This window comes from Perognathus longimembris, chromosome 12, assembly GCF_023159225.1.
Source record: "Perognathus longimembris pacificus isolate PPM17 chromosome 12, ASM2315922v1, whole genome shotgun sequence".
In the NCBI taxonomy this organism is placed as follows: domain Eukaryota; kingdom Metazoa; phylum Chordata; class Mammalia; order Rodentia; family Heteromyidae; genus Perognathus; species Perognathus longimembris.
This window is the reverse complement of record NC_063172.1, coordinates 8629485-8656943: the sequence shown is the minus strand read 5'-3', so window position 1 is coordinate 8656943 and position 27459 is coordinate 8629485. Positions and strand designations below refer to the sequence as shown.

Here is a 27459-nt window from a genome sequence, read left to right as displayed (position 1 = left end):
CCTAGGCACATGATCCTCCTATTTGTTTTTAGTCTTCCTGCTGTAGCAGGGATAATATGTGTATCACTATACCCAGCTTTTTTCGTTGAAATGGACGGCTCATTGAATTTCTGTCTGGGCTTGCCTGGAACCATGATCCTCCCATTCTAAGCCTCCCAAGCAGCTGGAATTGCAGGAACAAACTACTGATACTGTAAAATTCAAAATTCAGGTCTGTTCTGAGACTATTTAGAAGTCTATATGCACAAAATATCAGGATCACAGAGGAGACAGCTGAACCTAAAGACTAAGCTCCCTGCCACCTCTGGATGCCCAGCTCAAAAGGAGACAGGTCTTTCTGGTTTCAGTTGCCGGGGAAATACTGTATCTCCTCAACCTGTGAACCCTCTGTGGGGGTATGTGCACTGTGTTTCTTTATCTCATTCACAACTACCATTGTATGAAGGGACAGAGGAGGCATCATCATCACCTTTTCATTAGCGAAAACCGAGGTCGTGAGAAGTGAAGGAACTCTAGAGAAACTGTTCTTCCTAGATTGAGATCACATTTCAGTACAGACAAGTATGAGAACAGGGTTGCAGAGCACAAACGCGCTGTGTGCTCCAAGCAGTGCCTGAATCAGAATACATACAAGACTCATAATGGGGAAAACCCACCGAAAATGCCAGGGAGAAAAATTATCCCTAGATGGTCCAGAGACTCCTAATTGCCACTTCCTGCCCAATACACATCTTTCTCCACATAATGAAAAAGAACACATCTGATCAACTGCTTGAGACATAGAGATCTGAGAAAATCCTGTTGTTTGCACAAGTTAGTAACTGGCTGAACAAAGCCATTTTCTGTCACCCACTAAGTGCTCTGTGATGGGACACTAACCTCCAGTGAGTAACACTTTAGAATCAGTAACAACTCAGTTCCCCTCCTGAACAGGTCATCAGAATTAAAATGTAGTTGTATCTCCAGCTAAAGGCTCAACCAGAAAGTTGTCTCAGTCCTGGACATGGACACTCGAAGATGCATGTCTGCAAACTATGAATGGATTCAACATACTCTCAATGAAAAACCTTTTGGAGGCTAACAGGACCATTTGCAGATGTCTTCACACAGATGTGAAGGGACTATAACAGGTTTGTTCCCTATGTGTGTGGGAAAGAGATAAGATGACTTCCAACAACTTCCTGGAGAATTTCACACAGAGAAATAAAACCAAACACCAGGCATTCCTCTATAGACTTTTTTGTTTTGTTTTTGCCAGTCTTGGGCCTTGGACTCATAGCCTGAGCACTGTCCCTGGCTTCTTTTTGCTCAAGGCTAGCACTCTACCACTTGAGCCACAGTGCCACTTCTGGCTTTTTCTATATACGTGAGGCTGAGGAATCAAACCCAGGGCTTCATGTATATGAGGCGAGCACTTTACCAGTAGGCCATATTCCCAGCCCTCTTCTATAGACTTTTTGCTGTAGTTTATGTACAACATTTTTATAATGCAGGAAAATAGTCTTAGTTCAGTGAAACTTAAACCATGCAAAAGCATGGTTGAAATACAATTTAGAATAAGATACAGGAAAGCCATAGAACTGTATCAAACTTAATTATTAACTGTAGTTATTACAACCAATTGCACATTATACCTTAAAATTAAAAAAAGAAATGTTGAGAAAATTAACTGAAATGAAGTTGTTTGCTTCCTATCCATGGACAAATTTTACTTCACTTTTAAAACAGTAGATTTCACTACACAGTGTGAGTTATTTCTTAAAATAGAATTAGTTTAACAAAACAAAAATGTGGAGAGAACACCACACACTAATTTTCTTTCAAGAAGCACAAATGCTCTCTTATAAAACTACTTATTACATAATTCTAACTAGAAGAGAGTAAGAGAAAAAACAACAGAGGCTGAGAAAGCCTAGGGCTTTCTTGCCTGCAGCAAAAGCTGTGACACTGCAAGGGCCTAGCTGCACTTCAGAAAGAAGACTTCTGCATCATTCACTTGTCACTGGATTACATCCACTGTCAGTTTCCTCCCAGAAAAATGAAAGGGTTTAAGAGCCCCAACTTTCAGACTAACAATTTCTAAGGAGTACCATGTGTTATTAATAAGCTAGCATTTACTCAAAATATATCTTGGAAAAAATTTTAAGAAAGTCATCATACAATAATAAAATATACATTTTGGGATGAGAAGCACATATACATAGACATATACTCTAACATAGAAGAGGAAGATTTGGGGGTCTTTACTCCCAGAAAAAATGTGTACACATGTAAGTCTGTTTAAGTCCTAACTTGTTAACAGATTTTCCAACCTACCTAAAGGATTTTGTAGAAAAACAAATTCAGTCTACCATGCTTACTATATGATTAGTTTCACTTTGCAAAGTATACTACTGTATTACTTTTTTTGTGTGGGGACAGCAAGACTCTGAGCTCAGGGTTTTACTCTTGCTCCAGCAGGCTCTCTACAGCTGAGCCATGCTCCTGCTCTGCTTTGCACTCATTATTTCTGAGATAGGTAGGTTGAGCCTGGACTGCACTCTCCCACCTTGACCTTTAGGTGTCCTGTTGGTGCTGGGATGAAAAGCACATGCTACCACATCCAAACCCCTCCCTCGAGATGGAGTTGCATGGACATTTCTCAGCTCTCACATAGCTTAGGATAACAGATGTACCCAGCTAGGAGTCAAAAAGTGAGCTTGTGAACTTTTCTGCCACAGTTGACCTTGAACCACAATTCTTTCATTTTTCAGGTCCCAAGTACTTAGAACTACAGGTGTGAGCAACCAGAGGCCTGGCTCACTTAGTTCTTAATAGCACTGAGAACTCTCTCCCGTCTTTGGAGAAAAGCAGACATGTACACACATGCCATCATTGGAAAGGTAGAAATTCTGTGGCTGGTAGCCCCATTTATACCCTACTAACCTAGAATCTCTCACAAACACTGGGGTTAAGATGCCAGTCAAGACTGTGGTCACCTGCCTGCCTAGGGTGAGCAGACCTGCTGGTACACTCACAACACAGTGCTGGCTCTTGATAGAGATCTCTCTGTATGGGGCTGCCAGAGCATCTTCAGGGTGGCTAGCAAGGAAAAATGTCTCTATTATGAACTGACCGTGCACCCTGGAAATCATGTGGCATCAGTTCTGCATTTCATTCACTGGGAGTTAAGAAACATGGTGCACATTCAAAAGAGAAAAGGGTATTTAGGCTCTACCACTGGAAAGAAAAAAAAGCCAAAAATTGTAACACACTTTGATTTATCCTCAGTGTTCAATAAACTATTAGCTATTTTAAGCACCTATTAGCAAAAAAGAGAGAGGGAAGGAGTGCAGAGGTTTGAAGAGACTACTAAAGTATATGTTTTAAACATCAATATCTTTCCTAGGTTAATAACACTAAGACTTCAAAACTTAGAAACAACACAGGAAAACAAATGGCTTGGAGGCTCCCCGCCTTGGTCTAAAGAAATTCAGATTCTGAATTTTGTTTTGTTATTTTAAAATGTCTTAATCCACAACAGGGACAAGTAAAAGACAAATTCCTAAAGCAATTTTTAAGCTAAACAGCTTGCAGAAAAACAATTTGCTATTCAAAACCAATCTCTCTTATTGTTACATTGCTTACCAATGAATAATGAAAGAACTTTGTAAAAATAATACACGATTTTTAGCCTTCTTTCAAATTACTTAGGGAAAGTGGGTGGCTGGAAATTTCCAACCACAAATATAAAAATGCTTCTTAAATCTTGAAAGAGCATCACATGAGTTTTCTGTCACTTAAGCACTGTGAGAAAACAAGAAAATCAGGAAAGCACATTGGGAAACAGATACCAAATTTCGACCTCTTGTGGCTTCTGGATGAAGCCAAAAGCCCTTGGACGGGAAGTTTGGATTCCACTGCGCACGAATCATGGAAAGATATGCAACACCACTGTTTTACTCATCTAACTCTTTTCAAAGAATTAAATGTCATAGCACTGCCCACACAAGCTAAGCAAAGCCTTGAGTATACTATACTGGTTTGTGAGTGCAAAACCCTAATGGGGCTGGAGGGAATCTGAGTTTATCCCGACATTTCTAAGCCAAGGCTCCCATTAGGGAGCCACCCAAAGCATCAAATAGATTATAGGAGTGGGGTTTATGACTCATTCATGACTATTCATAATTAGTGAATATTTAACAGCCATTTTCAGGAAGATTCCTGAGAATCTTGGTCTCTATCCAGCTAACATGGGGCATTCACTATGTATTGTTGAGCCCCATTATGTGTCAGGTAGAAAACAAGTACAAAGCAGCTGTTCCAAACTCAGGTAGCCTCTTCTCCCATTTCTTGTTAAGTATGGCTTCTTGGCAAGCTGTTCTGGCTCTCTAAGCTTTAGTTTCCTCACGTAGTAAGTGGGCCTGATGGTACTTACTTCCCACCTTATATTTCTCAATTTTGTGGTATACACGATGAATGCCTGCCCACAATCTACCCTTTTCGCCCTTCCTTCTTCTACTCTTTTCCTCTTGGCTTCCTCTTGCAAGCACCCATTTCCTGGTACTTATTTTGTTGGGCTTTGACATAGTCTTTTCTAAAGAATGATACTATTTGTGTTCTCCATAAAGTCTATTATACTTGTTAATTCATTTGTTACTCCTTGCTTACCACCCCAGTGTGCTTACTTGTAGAACTATAGGCACATTCTAGTTACCAAAAATAAGGGAAACCATGCAACTGGTGTGGCTTACTTTGCTTAATATAATTTTTCCATTTCCTTATAAATAGTGCAATATCATTCTTCCTGATGGATGAGTTGATTCAATTGTGTGTGTGTGTGTGTGTGTGTGTGTGTGTGTGTGTGTGTGTGTACATACCACATTTTTTTGATCCATTCATTCACTGAGGGGTATCTGGGCCGATTCCATCTCTTGGCTATGGTATATCATTCTGTAATGAACATGGTTGTGCTGGTAGCTTTAGGGTGGCATTATTTGAGCTCTACTGGATAAATGCCCAGGAGAAGAACTGCTGGGTCATAGGGTAGCTTCTACGTTTAGTCTTTTGAGGAACTGCCACACTGCTTTCCAAAGTGGTTAAAAAAGCTTACATTCCTACCAACAATGTAATGAGTTCTCTTTTGTCTGCCTGTTATTTATTTATTTATTTATTTTTAAAGAGTGCTCCTCCATCCTAAGTTATACAGGAGGGTGAATTTGGAAAGATCAGTTTCAGCCTGCCTAAACAAAAAAGTCTGTGAGTCTAACTTAAGGTAAAGAAACATGCTGGGCTCAATTGTGTACATCTGTATTCCTAACTATGATATAAAGCCTAATGTAGGTGGACTGTGCTTTAGGTTTGTACATGAACAGAGAGTGAGACCCTATCTTAAGAATAACCAGTGCAAAGAATGACCTAAGAGGTCTGGGTCATTTGGAAGAGTCACATGGAGTTTGGTGGCACATGTTGTGGAACAGTCTCCTCTCAGGCAAACAAGCTGTGACAGATAAAGGATCTTCAAGCTGTCTGTAACAGACTGCTCCAGGGTCAATGAAACAAAAGTCACGCATGACATGTTTCCTTTCTACTAGTTATTAGGCAACTAATATATGGCAGGTAGAATATAAGCAGCTTTATTTTGTGCATAAAATAACTATAAGTTTCTTATTTAAATACTTGAATATTTTCCATTTTCTTATTAAATCTGAGGAAATTGAACACTCATGAGGATTAAATTATTTACTTGACTTTAAGAAGTATGAAAACCTAGCACTTAAAGCTAGACCCACACAACTTGAGTGTCTTTTTCTAAAAGCATGTTCAGTGCTCTACTATACTTCCTTATTAATAAACCCGATTTCTGTTTTTCCAAAGTCCAATAAAAAAGCTCCTGTGAAGCTCCTTGTTTCTACATTTTCAGTATGTTTTTATTGGTGTACAACAGACATGTCTAACAGGGCCTGACGCTAAGTGCAGCATTTGATAAGTGATCATCAAGTAAACTTGACTGTGTAATCATCATCCATGTCTGGAAAAACAACAGCATAAGCCCTTCAAAAGCTCTCAGTGGCACTTTGTAGTTATTTTCTCCACTTGCCTCTGCAAAGAGCTAGTATCTAAAGAATTTTTTGATGTTACTTGTTTTTCTTGTCTTAGGGGAGCAAAGGGGGAGAAACAGGAATAGAGGGAGGAAAAGTGAACAAATGCAGTCATTGTATTCAATATATACTATATAAAAAATGAACTATGGAATTTGTGGACAGGGATGGAAAGGGGAAAACAGGAAAGCAAAGGAAGGGGTGACATTGTCCAAGGAGCACTGTACTCATTATAGAATTATAACCCTCTGTACAACTCCTCAAAAATAATAATAAACATGTAGAATTAAATCATAATAAAAATGAAGCAAAAAAGAGAAGTTACAAATTAGGTACATGATTAAGGCCAAAACTTACAACATATGGCCACTATATAACTAGACAATCATTACTTATTCACCTTAAGTAGATGTTAGTACTTTATTTAACTGAATATAAAGAAATTAGAAGGCAGTATCAAGTAACCTGGAAAAAAATGTGTTGGTAATTGATACTCTAGAAATTTCTTGAGGTACGGTGAGGGGCAAAGAATACATGAAACTATTAGTCTTCCACCGAGGCCAGTGATTCCTAGCTTTGATGGCCAAGGGACTGAGAGATAAAGCATCTGTGCACTGAGTTCCTTCCAACTCTATACTTCTAGAACAAATTAAGAAGATCAAGTATTTACTAAACATTATAATGTGGTAGGCCCTTTATAGGTACTAGCTCATTAAATCTGTAATGCTACCATCTTCATTTACAGATGAGAAAACAGAGGTTAGAGAAAGTGAAGTAACTAGTTCAGAGTCATCCTGTTGAGTGTGTTAGTAAGGATGAAAACAGAACTCTGCCCAACCTCTGCCTTACAGTCTGCTGCCTCCCTGTCGCTGGATAAAAGTAAGTTACAATAACTAATTTCTTAGAGAAATGGCCTCTGGAAAGTGAGCTGGAACTGCAAAAACAACAAAAACGTGTGAGCCAGATACCCAACAACACATTTTGTTTCCAAGTCTCCCTTCCCTGTGGGGCTGGAGCCTAGCGTTTTTCCCTGGGTTGTTTACCTTAATTTGATTAATTTCTTCTTAGTCACTGTCAAAATACTTTTGTCTCTAAGTTGACAAAGTTACTGTTCCAAAGCTTAAACATTTAATTACAGAAGTTACATGGCATCTTCTAGGACCAAAGAAAATATAGTAGTAGAGAGAGGTCTAAATGGATGTTTAAATTTAACCTTGCCCTCTCTAAACGCCATGAGGGCCACAGTCAGTACTGATCATCAAATGTGTACAGGAAAAAAAGGAAAAGATTCCCCTGTGCTTAGCTGAGAGAGCTGAACTCCAGGCTGACCATCCACACAAAGAGCTACTGAATATTTCATGTCACCTGTGATAAGAGTATCTAATACTCTATTAAATTCTTAAAGGCCTAACAGAAACCCCCGCCACTCATGGTTTTCTTCTTTTTGCTGCACAAATGCTGACAGGTTTTAGCTAGGCATAGGAGGAGACAAAAAAAGAGAAGCAGTGAATTTATTTGACCTCATCACATAGTTTATAAACACCTTACAAATAACAGAGACAACTCTGAAGACATGTTATCTGATTTGGTAACTGCTTACCTTGGCCAGAATTATATATTGCTTTGACAGATTTCTTCACTTTCTGTAGAGCTGTTCTATCTTGGTCTAGAGCCTAAAAGAGAGAGAGAGAGAGAAAAAAGGAGAAAATGATGTTGGAAAATTTGGAACATTTCTAACAAAAAGTAAGAGAAACATTCACAACTGAGTTTGTTTTGCTGAGTACCCAAACAAGCAACAAACTGCTAAATTAACAATGAACCATATCTGAGACCAATGTCCAGGCTTTGACTGTGTTTTACGAATAAATACGAAAGCAGTATACAAAGCTCAGTTTATGTGAAATGAATCACATGGCAGCTTTTTAGTAATAACCAAAAGAAAGCATAGGACATGTAGGAAATCCTAAGACTTCCTTCCCTCATAAGTTTATACAGCTCAATAGGGAGAAAGGCAGATATAAAATAAGAAGGCATGATACTCAAGGAACAAACACATCTATCATCTATTGATAATTTCACCCAGAAAAATACATTGAGTTTAATAAGTAGGACTACCCTTTTCTATAATGCTTTTAAATTTCAGGGTTTCAGTGCTAAAAATCTATTTGTATGACTAAAGATAATAAAAATATTTGCAATGTAGCCGAGGTTGGCCTCTAGCTTGTAATTTTTTTGCCTCACCTTCCTAAGTGTTGGAATTACAGGTGTGTGCCAACAAACACAATCAACTGGTGATACATTTAAACCATGTAGTTTAACTGTGGTTCAGGTGCTATTTCCCTTTGGCTCCTCTTCTTTAGACACCTGGTCCCATGCTGGGCTGAAGGTCTTTCCTCCTGGGATTTCTGGTCTTGGAAGGAAGTATGTCCACATTTCCAGTGGATCTAACTACTTCTAACTTATTCCCAAGAAAGTAAAAACGATCTGCTTTCAGTTCACCTGTAAGTTCAGCTTGGATAGGTAATATCCATATAAAGACAGAACTACTCTGACAGAAATTAATGTATGCGCTTTAATGTCTGTGCATCTTTGGAGCTGATGACTCCAAGTGAGCAAAGACCCATGGAAATTTTCAGTTATATATTTTTTATTTTTATTAATTTATTTATTGTCAAAGTGATGTACAAAAGGGTTACAGTTTCATATGTAAGGCAGTGAGTACATTTCTTATCCAATTTGTTGCCTCCTCCTCATTTCTCTCCCACATTCTCCCCTCCCCCCAGTTACATTTTATGAGATTATCTCTCTACATCCTTTTTGGGTGTGTTGATGGAGGCAAAATTGTAGACTTGATATTAAGTGTTTTCTCAACTCATGCATGCACTAACTGATAGGATATAAGATTCATATACTTTCTTTTAAAGGTTATGAACAGCATTTCATCTAACAGTTATAAACAGTTAAATCTGAGTGGCACTTAAAAAGAAAAGGTCTAGAGTTTGGCTAGTGGTGAAGAGAAGGCAAATGAAAGGCACTTCTAAACTTCTAAGAGCCCCACAACTTAGGGAAAGGATGTTGTCCTTCAATCAAATAAGGCTCCTTCTAGAAATAATACATCTAAATGTGCCACCAAGTTCCATTACTTCAAGTGCCAGACAATTGCAATAACTTCCTATAACATGTCATATATGCAATATTAGACAAGGCCTAAGAGAAAAATGGCACATATGTGGGCTATACAATGATATTCTTCAAACTACTAAAAATATGATAAAATACACAGCTGCATTTACTCACATTTGAAGTTGATCACATCAAAAGATAAGGGGATAGAGAATAAAACAAATGCTTGTAGAAGATAATGCTCATCCCTAGTAACAGAGTAACTAGTAGCTGACTTGTCTTAAATTTGGAAAGACAGCAACTCCACATCCTATATGTAACAGTATGGATTTTAACCTAGGAAAGTATTTCCAACCCTAGTATGGAGATGTTTTATTTTACACACCCCCACCCCACCAACAAGTTTGTTCATTTGAATTCTAGGGACAGAAAAGAGAAAACTAAGAAACCATACCAAAAAAATTTTATGTGGAGAACTGATAGCTAGAAAGATTCAGAAAAATCATACAAGTGGGACATAAAAATGAAATCTTCTTTGTGCCTACACCACTGAGGGCGGGATATGAGATCTTGCCTCTAGACCAAGTAGGATCCCTTAATCATAGCAGTGTAAGAACTGCTAGTCTGAGACATGCACACAAATCTGGCCACCCAACTCCTTGCTTGGGGCAACTGTACTAGCTGAGTCCTCTGTCTGAACTCTCTTCCCCAAGCTCACAGATGATTGGCTTTTTCTTCTTAATGGGCCTCAGATTAAAAGCTCTTTCTTCTGAGAAGCTTTTAACAGACATCCTAAAGCTGGGTAACCTTGGGCCAATAAGAGTTCCTTTCAAACACACCTCATATGGTATTTTCCAAAGTACTACCATGCTCTGAAATAATGGTTTGTGACTTATTTACTTTTATCTTATTTATCTTTTTTACTAGATGAAGTTTTTAAGAAGGCAGGGGCCTGTGTAGCCTCAAAAATGCATTATGACATGAAGCCTAAGTGATATTATAAATGAACAAATGCACTAACAATACAGTAACAGTATAGAATCCCAGAGATAAGTGGAGATGGAGAGAAATCACAGCTGCCTTTGAGGGAGGCCCCATGCCCCCCACTACATTAATGTACTTACAGAAGTGGCTAATACAAAGCCTTGCACAGAGTAGATACTTAAAACCAGCTAGCAGAGCTGCACATGCAGGTCATTGGCAGAGTGCTTGCCTACCATGTGTGAAGCCTTGGGGGTTCAGTCCTCAAAGCAACAAAAAGGTGAGCGATAACTGCCCTAAAGGCATTTGGTTCTAAGAGTGATATCCCTGAAACAGTTGGAACAAGCATTCCTATTCCCAAGTGATTTCTTTAATGAAATGTATTGTTACTTGCTTGGAGAAAGAAGAAAAGGGGAAGAAAGAAGGAGGAAGAAAAGAATAAAGAGAGAGGGGGAGGGAAGGAGGAGGGGTAATGGAGGGTATTGTTGTGCTTACATTGCTTTGAGCTGTATTCAGAAATAGTTAAAAAAAATTACGTGTGTGTAGTATGTGCACAAAAGCACGTGCTCTGCTGGGGAATGAACCCCAGGACTTGCACATGCCAAATGTAAATTACATTAAAGCAAACATTTTCTAATATGCATTACTCTTTTACTAGGGACGATAACTTTGGCTGAATTTTAGTTCATGCCTGCTTGCTGGACAAGCATGAGACCTGGGGGAAGGAGGGAGGATTGAGCAGTGTGTTCAGGCTGCAGGATGGAATGCCTAATTTTATTCACAGAAAGTCCTCAAGGACCAAAGAGCGGCCTTACAGCAACTCTATAAATGATCTACTGTACGACTCCATATGTTAAGATGTGGATTATAATGTGAAAGCAAAAGCTCAAAAAGCAGTTCAAAGTGATCCTCAGGAAAGTGGTGGATAAGAGGGCGAGGTACAAGGAGTGGATAAAGGCATCAAGGGAAAGAATGACAAATACCTCAAGAAGAGGAGGGCAGACTGTACAAGAGTTTGTTTTATTGATCCCCAAACATCTTATGTATATTTACATGAATTGCCAGGCATTTCATTAGATGCCTAAGTGTGAGCATTGCACCGATCTTCACTTACCAACTACATGCCCCTTCAAATAGCTCCACTCACCACAGTAAAACTAAGCCTAAAACGCTTCATGATGACACAACTGATAAAGGAAGTTATCCATAAAACAATACTTCCTACAAACCAGGGTTTTATCCACACTTACTTCACTTTGATCACAAAGGTGGATGAAATGTAGGTCTGTGTGACACACCTTTGGAATAGCTAAGTAAATTGCATGGAGTTGCAGAGGTAACAAAAAGAAGGGAAAGGGAGAGAAAAAAATTGACATCAGAGTGTAGTCAGTGTGTGAGCTGTCATCCCCACTGTCTACTCCTGCAATCATGGAGAGATGAGACTTCTGGCCACTTCCTTCCACTGTTCTTGGACCAAACACAGAGGATCAGAGAAAGACAACTGGAGGAAGAAAGCAGCAAAGCACAAAGGGGAAACTGCAACCTGAAGGCAGCCCTCTTGTACCAGCATGAGGAGCTGGAGCCTGGGCTGCTGCAACCCGTCCTACATGCCAGTGAGACACCAGCAGGACCTGAAGGGCTCAGTCAGGAAGTAGCAGGTCCAAAGACCTGCTGCCTCTGAGAAAAAGGGACAGAGCAAGAGCTGCTTTTGTGAAAAAAAAAAAAAAACTGGCAGAGATGCTATCATGTGTTTAGTTTCACAATTAGTAGGAGTTGAATGAGGTTGCTAGATCAGGGGGAAATGATTCACCTGAAATAAAACCTGATTTGCATAACACAGCAAAAAATGGAAAGTTAAAGTGTCATATACAAATAAAAGATGTAAGTTGCTTATCAGTGCCTCTGTAAACTATAAAAAGTATTATGAACACTCAAGAATCTGCTGCACTGTTCACACAGACTTCAACCACAGGCATTTTATACTACCGTCTCTTGTACCTACTGCTGAATGGGGTTGAACGTGACCCTGGACAGCGAAGATTTGTAGATGCTAAGGGTTTAGGCTCCCATGGGTCCTAATTCACATTTTGTCCTATGGCAAAGATAGAATGTACCATACCCTGGACAGCGAAGATTTGTAGATGCTAAGGGTTTAGGCTCCCATGGGTCCTAATTCACATTTTGTCCTATGGCAAAGATAGAATGTACCATTTTCAGTGCTACATCTGGAATGACTCTAAGGATCTAATACATACATATAAAGTTGTCACCAAGTTATCAAGTTTCTAGGCCTAAGAAAGGCATTACATAAAATTGTAACCGACTAAATTCTGCTTTCTCGTGCAAATAAACGCAAATTACTTATCACCTACGCCTTCTGAAGGCAGAGTTGATGGGAGACCCAGAGAAGGGTTTAACAGATCAGTTAAGTGATTTTCTAAGTATCTAAAATTAAACAAGTATAGGACATAATCTGTACTCTATAACGCTGCTGTTTATTTCCCTTGTATCACTTGTTTTTAAAACCTTGCTATTTAGTCCAACAGCTTGGCATCTTACTTGAGGCAAAAATAGCAATGATTTCTCTGTTCAGGTGGTGTTTGTACAAACTCAATTTCTAACCTCCCCAGGGCTCATCATGGTTCCAAGGGTCTCCAAGCCCCATCCTATCTTTTGAAGGTCAGGACATTTATGATGTATTAATGATGATATTGTTTTATGTTCCCTGTGAATGCTTAGGATCTGGATGAAGCCTATTTCCCTCAAAGAACTCCCTCAAGCTCAGGTCAAAAGCACAGGAAGCCTTATGAAGTCCTCCTTATCCTTCTCTCTCCAACAAGTAAAAGTAATGTGTGAGGAGGTCGGGATGTTCACAGGGCCCAGAAAGAATCCCAGAAAGGATCTGCAACCCCAGGCCTCTGAGCTGACTGCCTCTCACTTGTGGGTTCTCAGCTTCCTAACAGGGACATCTCTAAGAGAGACCAAGCCTGAGGCTCTTCTGGCTCTGATTTTCTAGAAATTGAGTATTTTCAAGTCCTAAGATACCATCCTTCCGTGTCTTAGTATGCTAGATTTCATTTTAAATAAAAGAAATATTAATTTAAAAACAGGAGTACAACTAGCATCATAGACCTGGGGAAGGCTCTTACATTTAAGATTTCTATGCAATTAAAGAATCAATCATAGCATTGTTCCTAATTCCAGTATCCTTGGCATTGCTTTTTGTACTTCTGTTCTCTAGAAATTTTCTGAAAACTCCAAAACCTAATGAATCTTACAAGGAAAGCACTAATACTGTAATTTTTTTTTTTGGGGGGGGGGTAGTGCTGGGGCTTGAACTCAGGACCTGAGCACTGTTCCTGGCTTCCTTTTGCTCAAGGCTAGCACTCAATCACTTGAGCCACAGTGCCACTTCCGGCCTTTTCTGTTTATGTAGTGCTGAGGAATCGAACCCAGGGCTTCATGCATGCTAGGCAAGCACTCTACCAGTAAGCCACATTCCCAGCCCAATGCTGTCATTTTTATAGGCATAGATATTGGATCCGAAGGCAGGGGTCCACAGTCTAAAACTAGTAAAAAATAAAAACTAGTTTTCTTTTTAAACTCCTGCGTATCTCCAAGGTCTGTGTTCTTTCTGCCACATCTGTTTCTCTAACTAATACCAGCTCTTGTGATGCCCAAGTGTGCCATACATTGAGCTTCTCATTGCTAGCTGGCTCATTTCCCTCTCTTGCTTCTGAGCACTGAAGTTTGAAGGGAATATAAAATCGAATCCACAAGTGATAGTCTCAGTTGAAACTTCAGGTTTCTTGCTTATTCAGCAAAATGGGCCTCCCAGATAATAAATGAAGGCAGATCTCTGGTCACTGCTAAGCAGTATTTTTCAAGAGAGACAGCACTGTTTGACAGAAGAGATGAAGAAACTTCAGCATATACATGAAAAATGTTAACTAGAAATGAAGGTTGTCTCCCATGAAAATAAATCCTGAGTGAATTTACCAACCAACTAAATGAATTAAGGCAGTAGAGCTCCAGTACTGTGGCCTACAGAAAACTGGGAGAAAAATAGCCCATGAGTCTGGAAAATACAACAATGCTAATAATTATGTTTTTCTCTTGGATTTACTCAATGTGTATTAGTGTATCAGAGACTGGAGTGCTTTAAAAATACCTCTAACATAGTAACCAAGAAATTTCCAATTAAAATGAAAATTTCCAATTAAAAGTATAATATGTTTAGTTTTAGTTTTGCACATCTGCAATATTTGTTGGTCTTCAGTAGAAAACTGAGCTAAAAATAGTCTAATGAAGCCTCAAAATATGCACTAGATTATCAGCTAGAGAGGTTTCATAATTTTCTAATGTTGACATCAGATACTACAGGGAAATAGACAAATGACTGCAATCAAATTCATAGAACCAAAACAAGATTTAAAAAACTGAGAGAAAAAGAATAAAAATCACAAAGGGTGACTTCGCTACCATAAAATCTATTATTTTTAACTTCTACTGTGGCCATAGAGATGCAGGACAGAGAGATAAAAACACTAGTGCAATAAACTACAAATAGCAAACGCATACAAATAAATTCAACCGACAATTATAAATTTCAAGCAATACTGTCATGCAATGCCTTTTAAATCTTTTTTTTATAAAGCTGTCAAAAAAAGTAGAAGGAAAATGTGAAGAACAACAATGGAGAAATTTCTGAAAAATGGACACAACTTGATAATAGAAAAATTATATTCTAAATAACAAAACTTGTTTATATTTGAGATACTCATCCCACTTCTGACCATTCCTATCAATACAACTGCTGACATTCAGTAATAGAGGGGAAAAAAATACTGTTATCATATGTTCTACATGATTGTTTGTAGATAGAGGTTTACAGAGAAAGAAATAACCTAAACTCAACAACAGAGAAATGGTAATGTACAAATAGTAGGCCTTATTATGCGGTCACTAAAAATTATTATTTCTAACAGTTAAAAAGAAAAGAATAGCCTTTATGAATGTTTACTATTAGGTGATGTTGTACACATTTTATGAAATATCATCATTTAGAAAGTATGACTAGAAAGACAGAGATGTCTAAAAGTTGCTACTATGCATGCGATGAGGAAATTAAAAAAATAATTTCCCTATATAATATTACAAAGTGAAAACTTAAAACATAAAAGATTTTTAGGTGTTTTACCCAAGTTTTGTAATTCATGTACTGCCCACTTCAGTTTCAAAACACCCAATGACATGTTAACTGTCATGAAGAATGGAAGAGAAGTAGTACATCCGCTCAGTAATTTCTGTCGCTTGGCAAATTGTACATTTAAAAAATTAGTAGAATATTGTGTTTCAAGAGCTCCTGTCTGGGGCCAAGAAGAAAACTGTAATCACAGCAATTACCTTGTGAACCTCTAATTTCTGTTGTAGCTCTAAAGTTTGGAGTAGCACACCCACCCACGAACACTATAGCTTTTTCATCTAGAAGCAATTTCAGCTCTATTCTTGGGAAAATAATAATTATAGGTACAGCAAGGTATTTAAAGACAAAAAAATAGTCACAAAACACCCTTGCCATGTTATAACACAGTGAAAGTTCCTTAAGAACATTGAAAACTAGACCAGAGAGAAGTTTCATGAGTTCTATTTTCTTGGGATTGTGAGAACTTACCAGGAGCCACCACAGAAGAGAACAGAGTCTTTGCTGTGGAGATCAGAAACTACTGAGCTAGCTGGCCTTTTGGTTTCTTCTCAGTTAAGATCTTACTAATAAAACTGTATGTCGGGGCTGGGAATATGGCCTAGTGGCAAGAGTGCTTTGCCTTGTATACATGAGGCCCTGGGTTCGATTCTTCAGCACCACATATATAGAAAAAGCCAGAAGTGTCGCTGTGGCTCAAGTGGCAGAGTGCTAGCCTTGAGCAAAAAGAAGCCAGGGACAGTACTCAGGCCCTGAGTTCAAGCCCCAGGACTGGCAAAAAACAAACAAAAATTTTTTTTAAAAAAACCCAGGGCCTAATGTATGAAACTGTAACCTCTCTGTACATCACTTTGACAATAAATATGAAAAAATAAAAACTAAAAACAAACAAAAAATTAAAAAAACAACAACCCTGTATGTCATATTCTTGACCCGATGACTCAGAATGTGAGGTTAATGGCACATACTCGTTTATGTTAGATCAATAAATTCTATCTCAGATGGAGAAGCACACTACCAAATAGATACCTGAATTTAAGGGCAACCGTTTACATACAGCCTGGAATCTGGGATCAAACTGCTGGAGTCAAACCTCAACTCCTTAATAATATTATTATTATTATATATAACATTATATATTTCTCCTTAATAATAGTACTTAATAACTTACAAGATCTGGCCAGGGTAGATAACCTAGAGGTACTGTTTTCTCATCTGTAAAAAGGGGGATTTTTAATAACCAATCTCAGGTTAAATGAAGAAATCCATGCAAACAAAGAGCTTCCAATGATACTTTGGTACTATACAGGACAAATCCTCAAAAAATGTTACACGTGGGCATAGGCCCATGCAAACAAAGAGCTTCCAATGATACTTTGGTACTTTACAGGGCAAATCCTCAAAAAATGTTACACGTGGGCATAGGCTCATTGATTTTGGTAGTGGTGCTGTTTTTGTGGTTTCTGGCAAGCAGAGAGTTAGCAAGAACAATTTTTATTTAGATGAAACTATCAGGGTAGGAAAAGAAAAGATACATATACAAAACTTTCTATTCAAGCTAGCTGTTTACACTGGTGATCTCCCTAGAAAGTACACAAGACAATCTGCTGCAGTGGGAGAAAGTATTAAGACTTCTGTTGGCAATCCTTATGTCACGTCATTACACAATATTAGCACTGAGAATATATTTAGATGTCCACATATGAAGATGAAATGCATGCTCAAATAGATAGAGAAACATGCAAGAACATTTGAAAACCATCTTTCTATTAATGAGCATAAGGTTCTACTTCTCCCAAGTATTCCATGTTCTTAAATATTTCAGAAAAAAAACATGAAGATAAAAACATTCTGGTCTTATACATACAGATAAACTCAACAAATATTTTCACAAATATTTTCTGAAGGCTGTCCATGCTTATAGCATTGTAAGAAAGGTGTATGCAATAAACAGAACTGGCAAAACCACACAGCCCAGGGGCTGTCTGCTCTCCATACAGGGAGATAGTGATGCCACTATCCAATGTCCAAGATACTATTTCTTAAACAGTACAACTAATCTATAACTCTGATCTTAAGACTATTGCATAGCATTAGATAGGATTCATATATTAAAAAATAAAACAAGTGTTTATATTCTCTTGTCATTTTCAGAGGTCCATTTCTGACTTTCCCCAATACTCAAATATTACTACCATCTTTCCTTTCCAAGGAAATTAACTCTCTATAGAGACAAAGTAACTTTGTCTTAAGCCCAAATGATAATAATGTCTTGAAACTCATCTTCCAAATAAAAATTTAATTAAAATATTTGTTCACAGGTGCCCCATATCCTTAAAGATATGCTGCTAAATGCAAATAAAAATAAGTATTTTGGCATAAGGGTTAGCTTAGTTCCCAGCAACACACACACTCTCTCTCTTCCTCTCTCTTTCACGACTCCCCTCCCATCTCCTAGTCTGTTTCTTTACCACAAAGCATTTACAGTACTTGTCTTACTGGTGAAACAAACAAACAAACAAAAACTCTAGACAAGTTTCTTAGTTTTCTAAACAGAATACTATGCACATTGGGGGAAAAAAGTTACACTCCTAACTCCATGACTCTCTCAAATACTAGTTCCCTCTCTTTACTTCCCATCTTTGTGTGCTGTCTGTGTAACTTAGCCTTTTTCAAGGGCAACAGTAGGTCCCTTTTTTCACTTGTACATTTTCTCCCATACAAGCAAGCATTAGCACCTCAGCAGCAACACAATGTTATGTCATTTGTTTTCCACACACTGCTGTTGTTAAAAGTTAGCTTCATGGCCAGTTTCTCCATTTTCTTAAGTAGAGGTATTTATTACCGTGAAAAAAGTTGCTTTTAATGGTGAAACTTTCAAGTTGTATTTGTTTTTAAACATGATTATGATGTACTAGTAGGCACTAATATTTTTAGTGTATTAATAATTCATGATGCCCCTACGTCATAATACCAAGAAAAACTCTTAAGTAAATGTCATAAAGACATAACTAATGCTCCTGTAAATTACATTTCCGTGCAATTCCAGATAATGGTCAATTCAAAGTATAAGCCTCTTAAAAGGGTTCAATGGCTAATGTGTAATGTCAGATAATGGTCAATTCAAAGTATAAGCCTCTTAAAAGGGTTCAATGGCTAATGTGTAATGTCCACCCTTTCCCCCTCCCCAACTTCTGGTCCTCAACACATCCCCAATCATACAAGCTCCTTGACAGAATACCTAGTTAGCAGGGATGTTCACAGCCCCTGGCACTTACTGATGAATTACTTGAGGAAGAAGGGAGGAGGTATTTGACTTTGCCTAGAAGCAACAACCAATATTACCCACCATCCTTATTTCCCTAAATGTAAATCTTCCTGCTCACCAGCAAAGAAGTTTTCTATCAATCAAATGTCTGAAATTTAGCCCTATTTCCTCAAGATACACATAAACACTTTGGAAATGTTTCCTCGGAAGTCAGGTTTTTGTTTCAAGAGAACGAGTGCTTGGTAGCAAGCGTGGTCTCTCCCTCTCTCTCATGCCCCTAGCTCAGGGTACATACTGCCAGCATACCAAACTTACTTGAACCAGGTATGCCAAGGCAGAGTACTTGGAAAGAAATTCCAGCTCTACAAAATCCTGCACTGATGACAAACTTCCAGGGGCACAATATCCTAGAGCTGAGGAACACAGAAAGGCTTCTGACCCTGGGGATCATGATGGGTCATTTTAATCACACATTTACTAGCAGTTAGACGCATAATGTCGTCAAATACATGCTTCTTTATAATGTGACACTTGGGGATTGGAAGAAAAATGTGTTTACTCAGAAAGGTAGCAAGTAGGAAATTTTATAAAATAGTTAAGAAAAAATAGTTGAATAAGAAGGATTTTAAGAAAATTCCATTTTCTTCAGACATAGATATAAAAGTTTGTAAATTATATCTTGGAAGATTAAATTTCTACTGTAAAGGAGAGGATGGATTTCCTCCAAATGATTTCTTTATTGCTGGGAATAAAACTAAGGAAATATTAATATCTTAAGAAGTGGCTTCCATTTCTAATACCAACACTAAAAAAATGGAGCTGAAGATTGCTAAGGGAGCAGTTCATACAGTTAACTGCTTTACAAATACCCATGCTTGTAGAATAGCAAAGGATCAGGCTAAGTAGACCTGCCTTGGGAGTCTGAGGAGGCCAAAACAGTAAAAACTAAAGACAACCTTCAAGTAAAGCTATCTAGCTTTTCTAAAACATAATCCAGCTACTTTGGTGCCATGTAGCACAATGGCAAGTACATAACCCAGGGATTCTCCACATTGCTTTTCAAAAGTAAGTGAATGGTCCACTCATTATTCAATGACAACATCTTTTCTTGACAGACAAGCAGTCCAAACCTAGCTACAGTTGAACCACAATTAATTATGCATAATTTGGTTAAGGTTTCACCAAACTCTGCTCTGGAGGTCTAGACATGAGCAGTAGTGCTTTATGATGAATATTCTACTCATTTTTTTCTAAATTTAACCACACTCACTGTCTAAGGACTTCTACTTACTTGGAATAGCTTTAATTTTGAAAATTGCAATCATCTCTCTATACCCATGGGGGACTGGTTTCAGGACCATGAGGATGTTCATGTATTATTTGCATATAGCGTGTGCATAGCCTTTTATATATTTAAGTAATTACAAAATTGTTTGTAACATCTAATACAGTGTAAATGCTATGTAAACAGTTGTTACTTGAGCTAGGTATGGTGATACAAGTCTATAATTACAGCTACTTCTGATGCTGAGGTAGGAAGATATAAGTTTGAGGCCAGTCTAAGCAACATAGACAGATGTCATCTCAAAAACAGTTTTTATATTAATTAGTTTGGTGAAAAATGACAAGCAAAAACGTCTATGTTGAGTATAGGCATATGGCTTATTTTTTCTCAAGTATTTTCAATCTACATATACAGAAACTAAGGATACAGAGGGCAAACTATATTCACATAAGAGTATTATTTCCCAAAATCTGTGTCCTACTAACTCAATGCTGAGTAAAAAAGGAACTCACTAAGTTTGGAATGCTTCACATTACACTTACATCTGAAGATTCACAGAGCATTAATATTAAAAGCCCACAAGACCCTTACTTTATTTTTAAGATTTCATGTCCTGTTTAGTCATAGTGTTTCCCAACTTATTTGGACTCAAAAGTACACCACCCCTACCCCAGCCCTGCCATCCCATTTATTAGTATCTATTAATCTCAGAACTAGTTTTTTATTTTATTTAATAAAAAAATTTGATGCCAGTACTGAAACTTGAAACAAAGGCTTTACCTTATCATTAGGCTTTTCTTATTGGTCATAGGGCTTGAACTCAGGGCCTGGGTACTGTCCTTGAGCTTTTGTGCTCAAGGCTCTCACTATACCAACTTTAAGCCACAGTGCCACTTCTGGTGGTTAATTGGAGGTAAGCATCTCAAAGACTTTCCTGGCTGGCTGGCTTCAGACCACAATCCTCCAATTTCAACCTGTAAGTAGCTAAGATTGTAGGTATGAGCCACCAGGCTTAGAATCAGAACTAGTTCTTTGAATGATTCAGTTTGGGTAATACAGATTTGGATCATAATACTCAAGAAAATCTGTTAGTTCAACAAGAAAAAGTATTTTTTTTTTCAGTCCTGGGGCTCGCACTCAGGGCCTGAGCACTGTCCCTGGCTTCTTTTTGCTCAAGGCTAGCCTCTACCACTTGAGGCACAGCGCCACTTCTGGCCATTTTCTGTATATGTGGTGGGGTACTGGGGAATTGAACCCAGGGCTTCATGTATGTGAGGCAAGCACTCTTGCCACTAGGCCATATCCCCAACGTAAATGTATTTGTTACATAGCACACATAGCTTTTATAATTTTTTAATCGTCTTTACACATTTACAAATATGGTAAAAGCCAGGCAATGACGGCTTACATCTGTAACCACACCTGCAATCAGCTACTCGGGAAAGGCTGCAACCTGATGATGATGACAGTTCAAAAGCCAGCTCAGGCAGCAAAGTCCTTGAGACTGTTTTGAATTAACCAATAAAATGCCTGATTGGAGTTGTAGCTCAAGTGGTACAATGCCAGCTATAAGAGAAAAAGCCAAATGAAAGTGCCAGGCCATAAGTTCAAGCACTTATACTGGCATAAAAAAATTAACCTGGAAGTCTTGGAATAAAAATTCACAAGCCTCTCCTTTTCTATACAATGCTTTAACTGAGCTAAGCTCACTTTTCCCCAGTAACAACCAACCAGTGAAGCCTAACAAAGCGACAGAACTTGAGGTTCTCTAGTTTCCACTGAAGTTCAACGCCCAACAAGTCAATGATGCCTGGTCCCAGTGTCACAAGATTCCCCTGTGGCTGCCACAGGTAACTGTTGCCTGGTAACAGTTCTAGGATGGAAAGAAGGTTGTTAGGTCATGCACAGGATGTTTGAGGAGAAATTCAGCCACCTGAGCCTACTTCCTCTGTGAGAAGCATGACAGAGGATGGCTGCCCAAAACAAGTTCCTATTTATACCTGCAACCCTGGAATACTAACACAGCCATCCCCACTTTCAACCCACTGAATAAGTTATACAGACAATCTAGCTGTAACGCCTTCTAGATTACCTACCCAAGCACAAGTTCCACAGACAGATAAGCACTCTTATATAGACTTTACTCTTTTCCAACTACTTCATCACAGTTCTATGGAAACAATACAGTTGCCAGAGCCCTGCTGCCACAGGAGTTCAAGAGGTGCTTCTGGATGACTGTGAGTATGGGTGTGTCTCACAAGCCCTCTAGGATTGAGAAGCTTCATCCTACTGTTGACAGGTAGATAAATGGGAGGATCAGAGATGCAGCTACTTGCCTGACATATTCATGTGCTCAGTAAACAGTCCTTGTTGTCCGTCTCCACTGTCACCGTTCTATTCAAATGCAGTTTCTAGTTCTCACAGGAGATGACCTAATAGGTGGTTGCTGACTGATCTGCTGATTTCTTTTCCCCAAATACTAAAAAAAAAAATGCCCTGTCTCAATTTCTCTGTTTCTTACTCCGGTCCTCCCCACCTTTCTATTTTGGGGCAAATGGCAGGGAGTCTCTGCCCCTATAAATGCCAAAAATAAAATTTCAGAAGAACATCTATCTTCTGGCTCAAGGTTTTTTTTTGTTTGTTTTTGAGGGGTGGGGAGAAAAAAAGATGGAAATTCTGTGAAAATAAAGTTCCCACAGTATATGCTTCACAAAATCCATGATCTGAGTTGATTTAATAACAATTTGCCTGTCTTGGCTGTGATGGTGGTTATAATGGCTGTTACCAAAGTTACCAAACAACATGAAACTATACAGTTAAATGGAAGATTTTTTTAATTCTAAATAAGTGATGATTCAGGCACTTGACACAATAATACAGATGAATTAATTCAGAACATCAGTATGTTTCCAAAGTTTCTCAGCTACTTCTATAACATAGCCAGGGAGGAGAATAGTCATTATAATAAGTAGAAATAATAATAATTCTATTAAAAAACATTATGAGCAAGCACACGTATAAATAAAGTAAATAAATAAAATGTTACTTTATAAAGAAAAAAAATAACAATTTGCCTGTAATTAGGGGAACAAAATGATGACTCCTTCACTAAAATGGGCTGGAGTTTTTCTTCAAGCCTTGGGATGACTAAATATCGGATAATCTCCCTTGGGATTTCCCTAGTCATTATTTGCTCCCAACAAGCTTCAAACGTTCTCCTAGTTTCCACTTCCTTTAAATCTGCCTCCTTTTATTTCAGCTAATAACAGAAATAATTTTCTATGAGTCACTGCTATGGAAAGAAATATTTAAAATTCATGTCCAACTCTCACCAGACCCATTCCGTGAAACTATAGTGACATCATTCAGAGGGCAGGGACTCTCCTGCCCACTGGCTTTTCACTCAAGGGACAGACCTGTGAAACTGTTGAACAATTTCAAAACCAGGGGTCTAATTCAATAGCTCCCTCATGGGATGCTGATGACTACACAAAAATTTCACACAGGGGCTGGGGATATGGCCTAGTGGCAAGAGTGTTTGCCTCGTATACATGAGGCCCTGGGTTCAATTCCCCAGCACCACCTATACAGAAAACGGCCAGAAGTGGTGCTGTGGCTCAAGTGGCAGAGTGCTAGCCTTGAGCAAAAAAGAAGCCAGGGACAGTGCTCAGGCCCTGAGTTCAAGGCCCAGGACTGGCCAAAAAGAAAAAAAATTTTCACACAAAAAGCAACACGAGTTATAAATATGGTTCTTTAATATCCAACCTAATGAACTGCCTTCATAGTGCAGTTACTCACTAATTAGCTATGCATTATTGCCTTCTATGACTTCTGCACACACTTTGGAGTTTCTGAGAACGAAATTACAAAAGGCTAGATTAATTTTATTTCAATGCCTCTTATATTTACAAGGCTGGAATTCCAACACAAGCAAATTCTATGTTTTTGGATAGTTCTTGTGAGGATAAAGAATTACTAAGTCAGTCAAATTAAACACACTTATTCATCAGCCATAAGCTACCCTAAGACCAATAAAAAGTACAAGTGATTCTCATCTCTTAAAAATGTGTTTTTAAAGACAAGAAAGATTGATGATATAATGAATATGGAGAAGGATTGATGAGGGTATTATGGTAAATTATTTTTACTGGTAAAATAGAGATGACTCTAGCAAACTTTTCTGTTCTGGTTGGCCTCAAATGACAATCCTTCTAATCTCAGCATCCTGGGTAAGCTAGGATTTTTAATGTTGCGTAGTCATAATAAATGAGTATGAATAATAGATATAAAAGTTTAAAAGTAAATGTTACAATTACTATAAAAACTTAGCATTCATAGATACATACGATATAAGCTGCATATATTTTCCTTTGTTAATGACCAGCATGTAAGGAAAAAAATTATTTCATACAGTTTCAATGTTTCTAGTGCATGCAGCTTAATAAAAAGAGGTCAAACAGGTTTGTTCATTGACCTTTTCAGTAAACATTTGGGATTTAGTGGTCAGCTGGTATCAACTGGAATTCCTAGGTCACCAAATGTCTTTATTATTTAGACTGGAAAAAACCTTCATTTCCCATGATCCATGCTGGGAGTAAAGACTATCACAAAATTTTGAAAATATTTATGAAATAGGCTACATTGGACATCCCCCTCTGAGCTTTAGAAGAATAGCTGTCAAATATAGTTTATCTTCTGATGCATCATTAAATGTTTCAAATTTTTGTCTTCAACGGAAAGATAAACAGAGAGGCCTGTTCCCTGACCCTGAAAGGATTTCCCTGAATGACACGCTAATAAAAAATGCAAGCCAGTGGAAGTCTTGACTCACTGTAGCCATTTGCTACATTCCAAACAAAGGTCTGCTGTGCATCAAGACAAAAGAAATGGCTCCTCAACGTTACTCTTTCGCCCCTTTCCCTGACAAATTTTCTGCTTTTGTATAATGTAGAAGCATTAAAAAAAAATCCCTTCCAATTCTTAACACTTATTAACGTGAATAGTTCCTACTTACTTGGCATATAGTGTAGATTATGTTGTAGATTACAACACCCACCTTCAAAAAGTGCCAAGCCAAACATCAGGTTAGACACAGCCAGGAATCACACTTTTTTCATCCTCTTGGCTGTACAACTAAATGGACCAGAGAAGACAGTTTGATCCAGCAACCCAAGATGTGGCTGGAGAAAAGAAAGATGATGAGCCAGGCCAGATGGATACTGTCTTCTCAGGAACTTAAAGGAGATAAAAGAAAAATAAGAAAGAAGAGGCTAATAGGGGCAATGTACAACTATGAATAACCAAGAGAGAAAAGACAGAGAAGCCAGATAAGACAATGAAACAGATGCCAACAAAACAAAACAGAGAGACCCCCATGAGTAGTCAAGAGGTGTAAGAATCAATCCCTCGGCCAGTACTACTACTGACAAGCTGACCTGCTTGCTCTATTCACTGAAGTGGCCAAGCTGAAATGATGCCCTTTGTTACTGTATGTAAGTCTCATAACAACCCTATGAAGTGAGGATTATTAACCTCTGTAGGTCGCAGACCTATTAAATAGCAATGTCAGGGAATTAAGCTCTCAGCAAGCCCTGCTCCCATGCCCAGCCCATGCATACAGTATTCACTAAGCTACGCACATTCCCTAACAACAACTACTGATGTTGAGCAACACACAAAGACCCTTGACATACATATACTATCAATCTTTTACAATAGATTTACCTTTCAAGGTCAGCAATATTAATTACTTCATAGATGAAGAATCTGAGGCTCACAGAAGCCAAGTGACTTTGTCTGAGGTTACACAGTAGTAGATGTCGGTCTAGTTTACATGCATTCTCTTCTTGATACACACCTCTGTGGAAAAGACACTGATAACTGTGAAATTCTAGCTTATTAGAACTAATGAGAAGAAAAAAACTATATTCACCTGGGAAAGGCAGAAATTCATATATATGGAATACGATGAACCATGGGGATAGATAAGCACATATGCATTGCCTGAGTACTACCTCCAAATGAGAAACGGAAACTTACAAACATCAAAGATGGGGTTAAAGGCAACTCAAATAAGAAATGCTAGTCAAACAGGAACATCAGACAATCACATCTCTAAAACTATGGGAAGGGGAAACGGGGTGAGCAAAGTGCAGATGCCTCCCCTCCCAACTCTTCCACAGCTCACCTGGTGGAAGGTGTCACCAGCATGTACATGAGCTCCAGAGGGGAGGGGCAGGACAGGTGATCATCCCTCTCTCTGCCCGTATGAAAGCTTGCAGACCACAACCTGTAATGGTGCAGGTTGCTTATTCTTTCTCAAACTGGCAAACAATTGTTACTGAAAACTTTTTTTTAAAAAATCACTGCAGTTTTAAAATTTTACTCAGATGTTCTTGCACACAATATTTTGAATTTTTTGTTTGTTTTCTGAAGTACTAGGGAATGAACTCAGGGCCTCTGACTTGGTAGGCAGGAGTCACATGACACTAATATTGGAGTCACGCCTCCAACTCATTTTTATGTTGGTTATTGTCAGGATTAGGTCTTGATTTTATGCCCAAGCCAGCCTGGGCTGTGACCTTCCAACTTCTCCCTCCAGGCCACTGGGAATGACAGGCGCATGCCACTGTATCCAGTCATTGTGCTTCACACACAGCTGTGTTAACAGGCATGCACTTGAATAAGATGGAGTCGCACAGCCAGGTACTGATGGCTCACTCCTGTAATCTTAGCTACTCAGGAGACCGAGATTTGAGGATCAAGGGTTAAAGCCAGCCCAGGTACAAAGTCTTATCTTCAACTAAGCACACACACATGCGCACACACAGAGTATGGCTTTAGGAAGGAGAAAGTATTTTGCAAAAAAAAATAGTACAAACTGAGCCATCCACTCAGCCCTTACTCAAGGGCTCAGAAAGCCACTGGAAACTTCAAGAATGGTGGCGAGATCAACTTTTGTTTCCTTTATAATTCCTCCAAGCACCTAGTACAGGCAGAATGGCAGGAAGGTGCACAAATGTTTCTAGAAGTGAACATTTAAATAACAGTAAGGAGCCAGGCACTTGTGGCTCACATCTGTAAATCAGGAGGCTGAGATCTGAAAATTGCAGTTAGAAGCCAGCTGAGACAGGAAAGTCTATTAGACTCTTAGCTCCACTCAATACCAAACAAAAAAACCACAAGTGGACCTGTGGCTCAAGTGGTAGATAGAATGACAGTCTTGAGCAAATGTAGATCTAGGACAGTATCCAGGCCCTGAGTTCAAGCCCCAGGACCAGCTCAAAAATAAATAGGTAAATAACAATCAGAATTCAAAAAGACCATTCCTATCTTCCCCAGTCAAAATAAAGAAGCAAGGACAGAAAGCAATTAATTTGGAATTCAAGAGACTTAGAACTAAAGAATAGCTAGCAAGAAATGGACAATGTAGCCAAACCAGATGGATGAGCATGTGGCTATTTTGCTGAAGGCCTGAGAGGCTTCACTGTATTTAAAAAAAAAATTTTTTTTTTTTTTT

At 38.5% G+C, this 27459-nt stretch overlaps 1 protein-coding gene across 4 annotated transcripts in view; it reads right to left on the bottom strand.

Annotated features, from left to right (window-relative positions):
- Positions 1-27459, bottom strand: part of Asap1 (ArfGAP with SH3 domain, ankyrin repeat and PH domain 1) — a 292770-nt gene that overhangs the window by 122516 nt on the left and 142795 nt on the right. For all 4 annotated transcript variants that reach the window (XM_048358418.1, XM_048358420.1, XM_048358419.1 and 1 more), the window contains exon 4: positions 7681-7753. In XM_048358418.1, coding sequence (XP_048214375.1) covers positions 7681-7753 — 73 coding nt within the window. The remainder of the gene's footprint in view (positions 1-7680; positions 7754-27459) is intronic.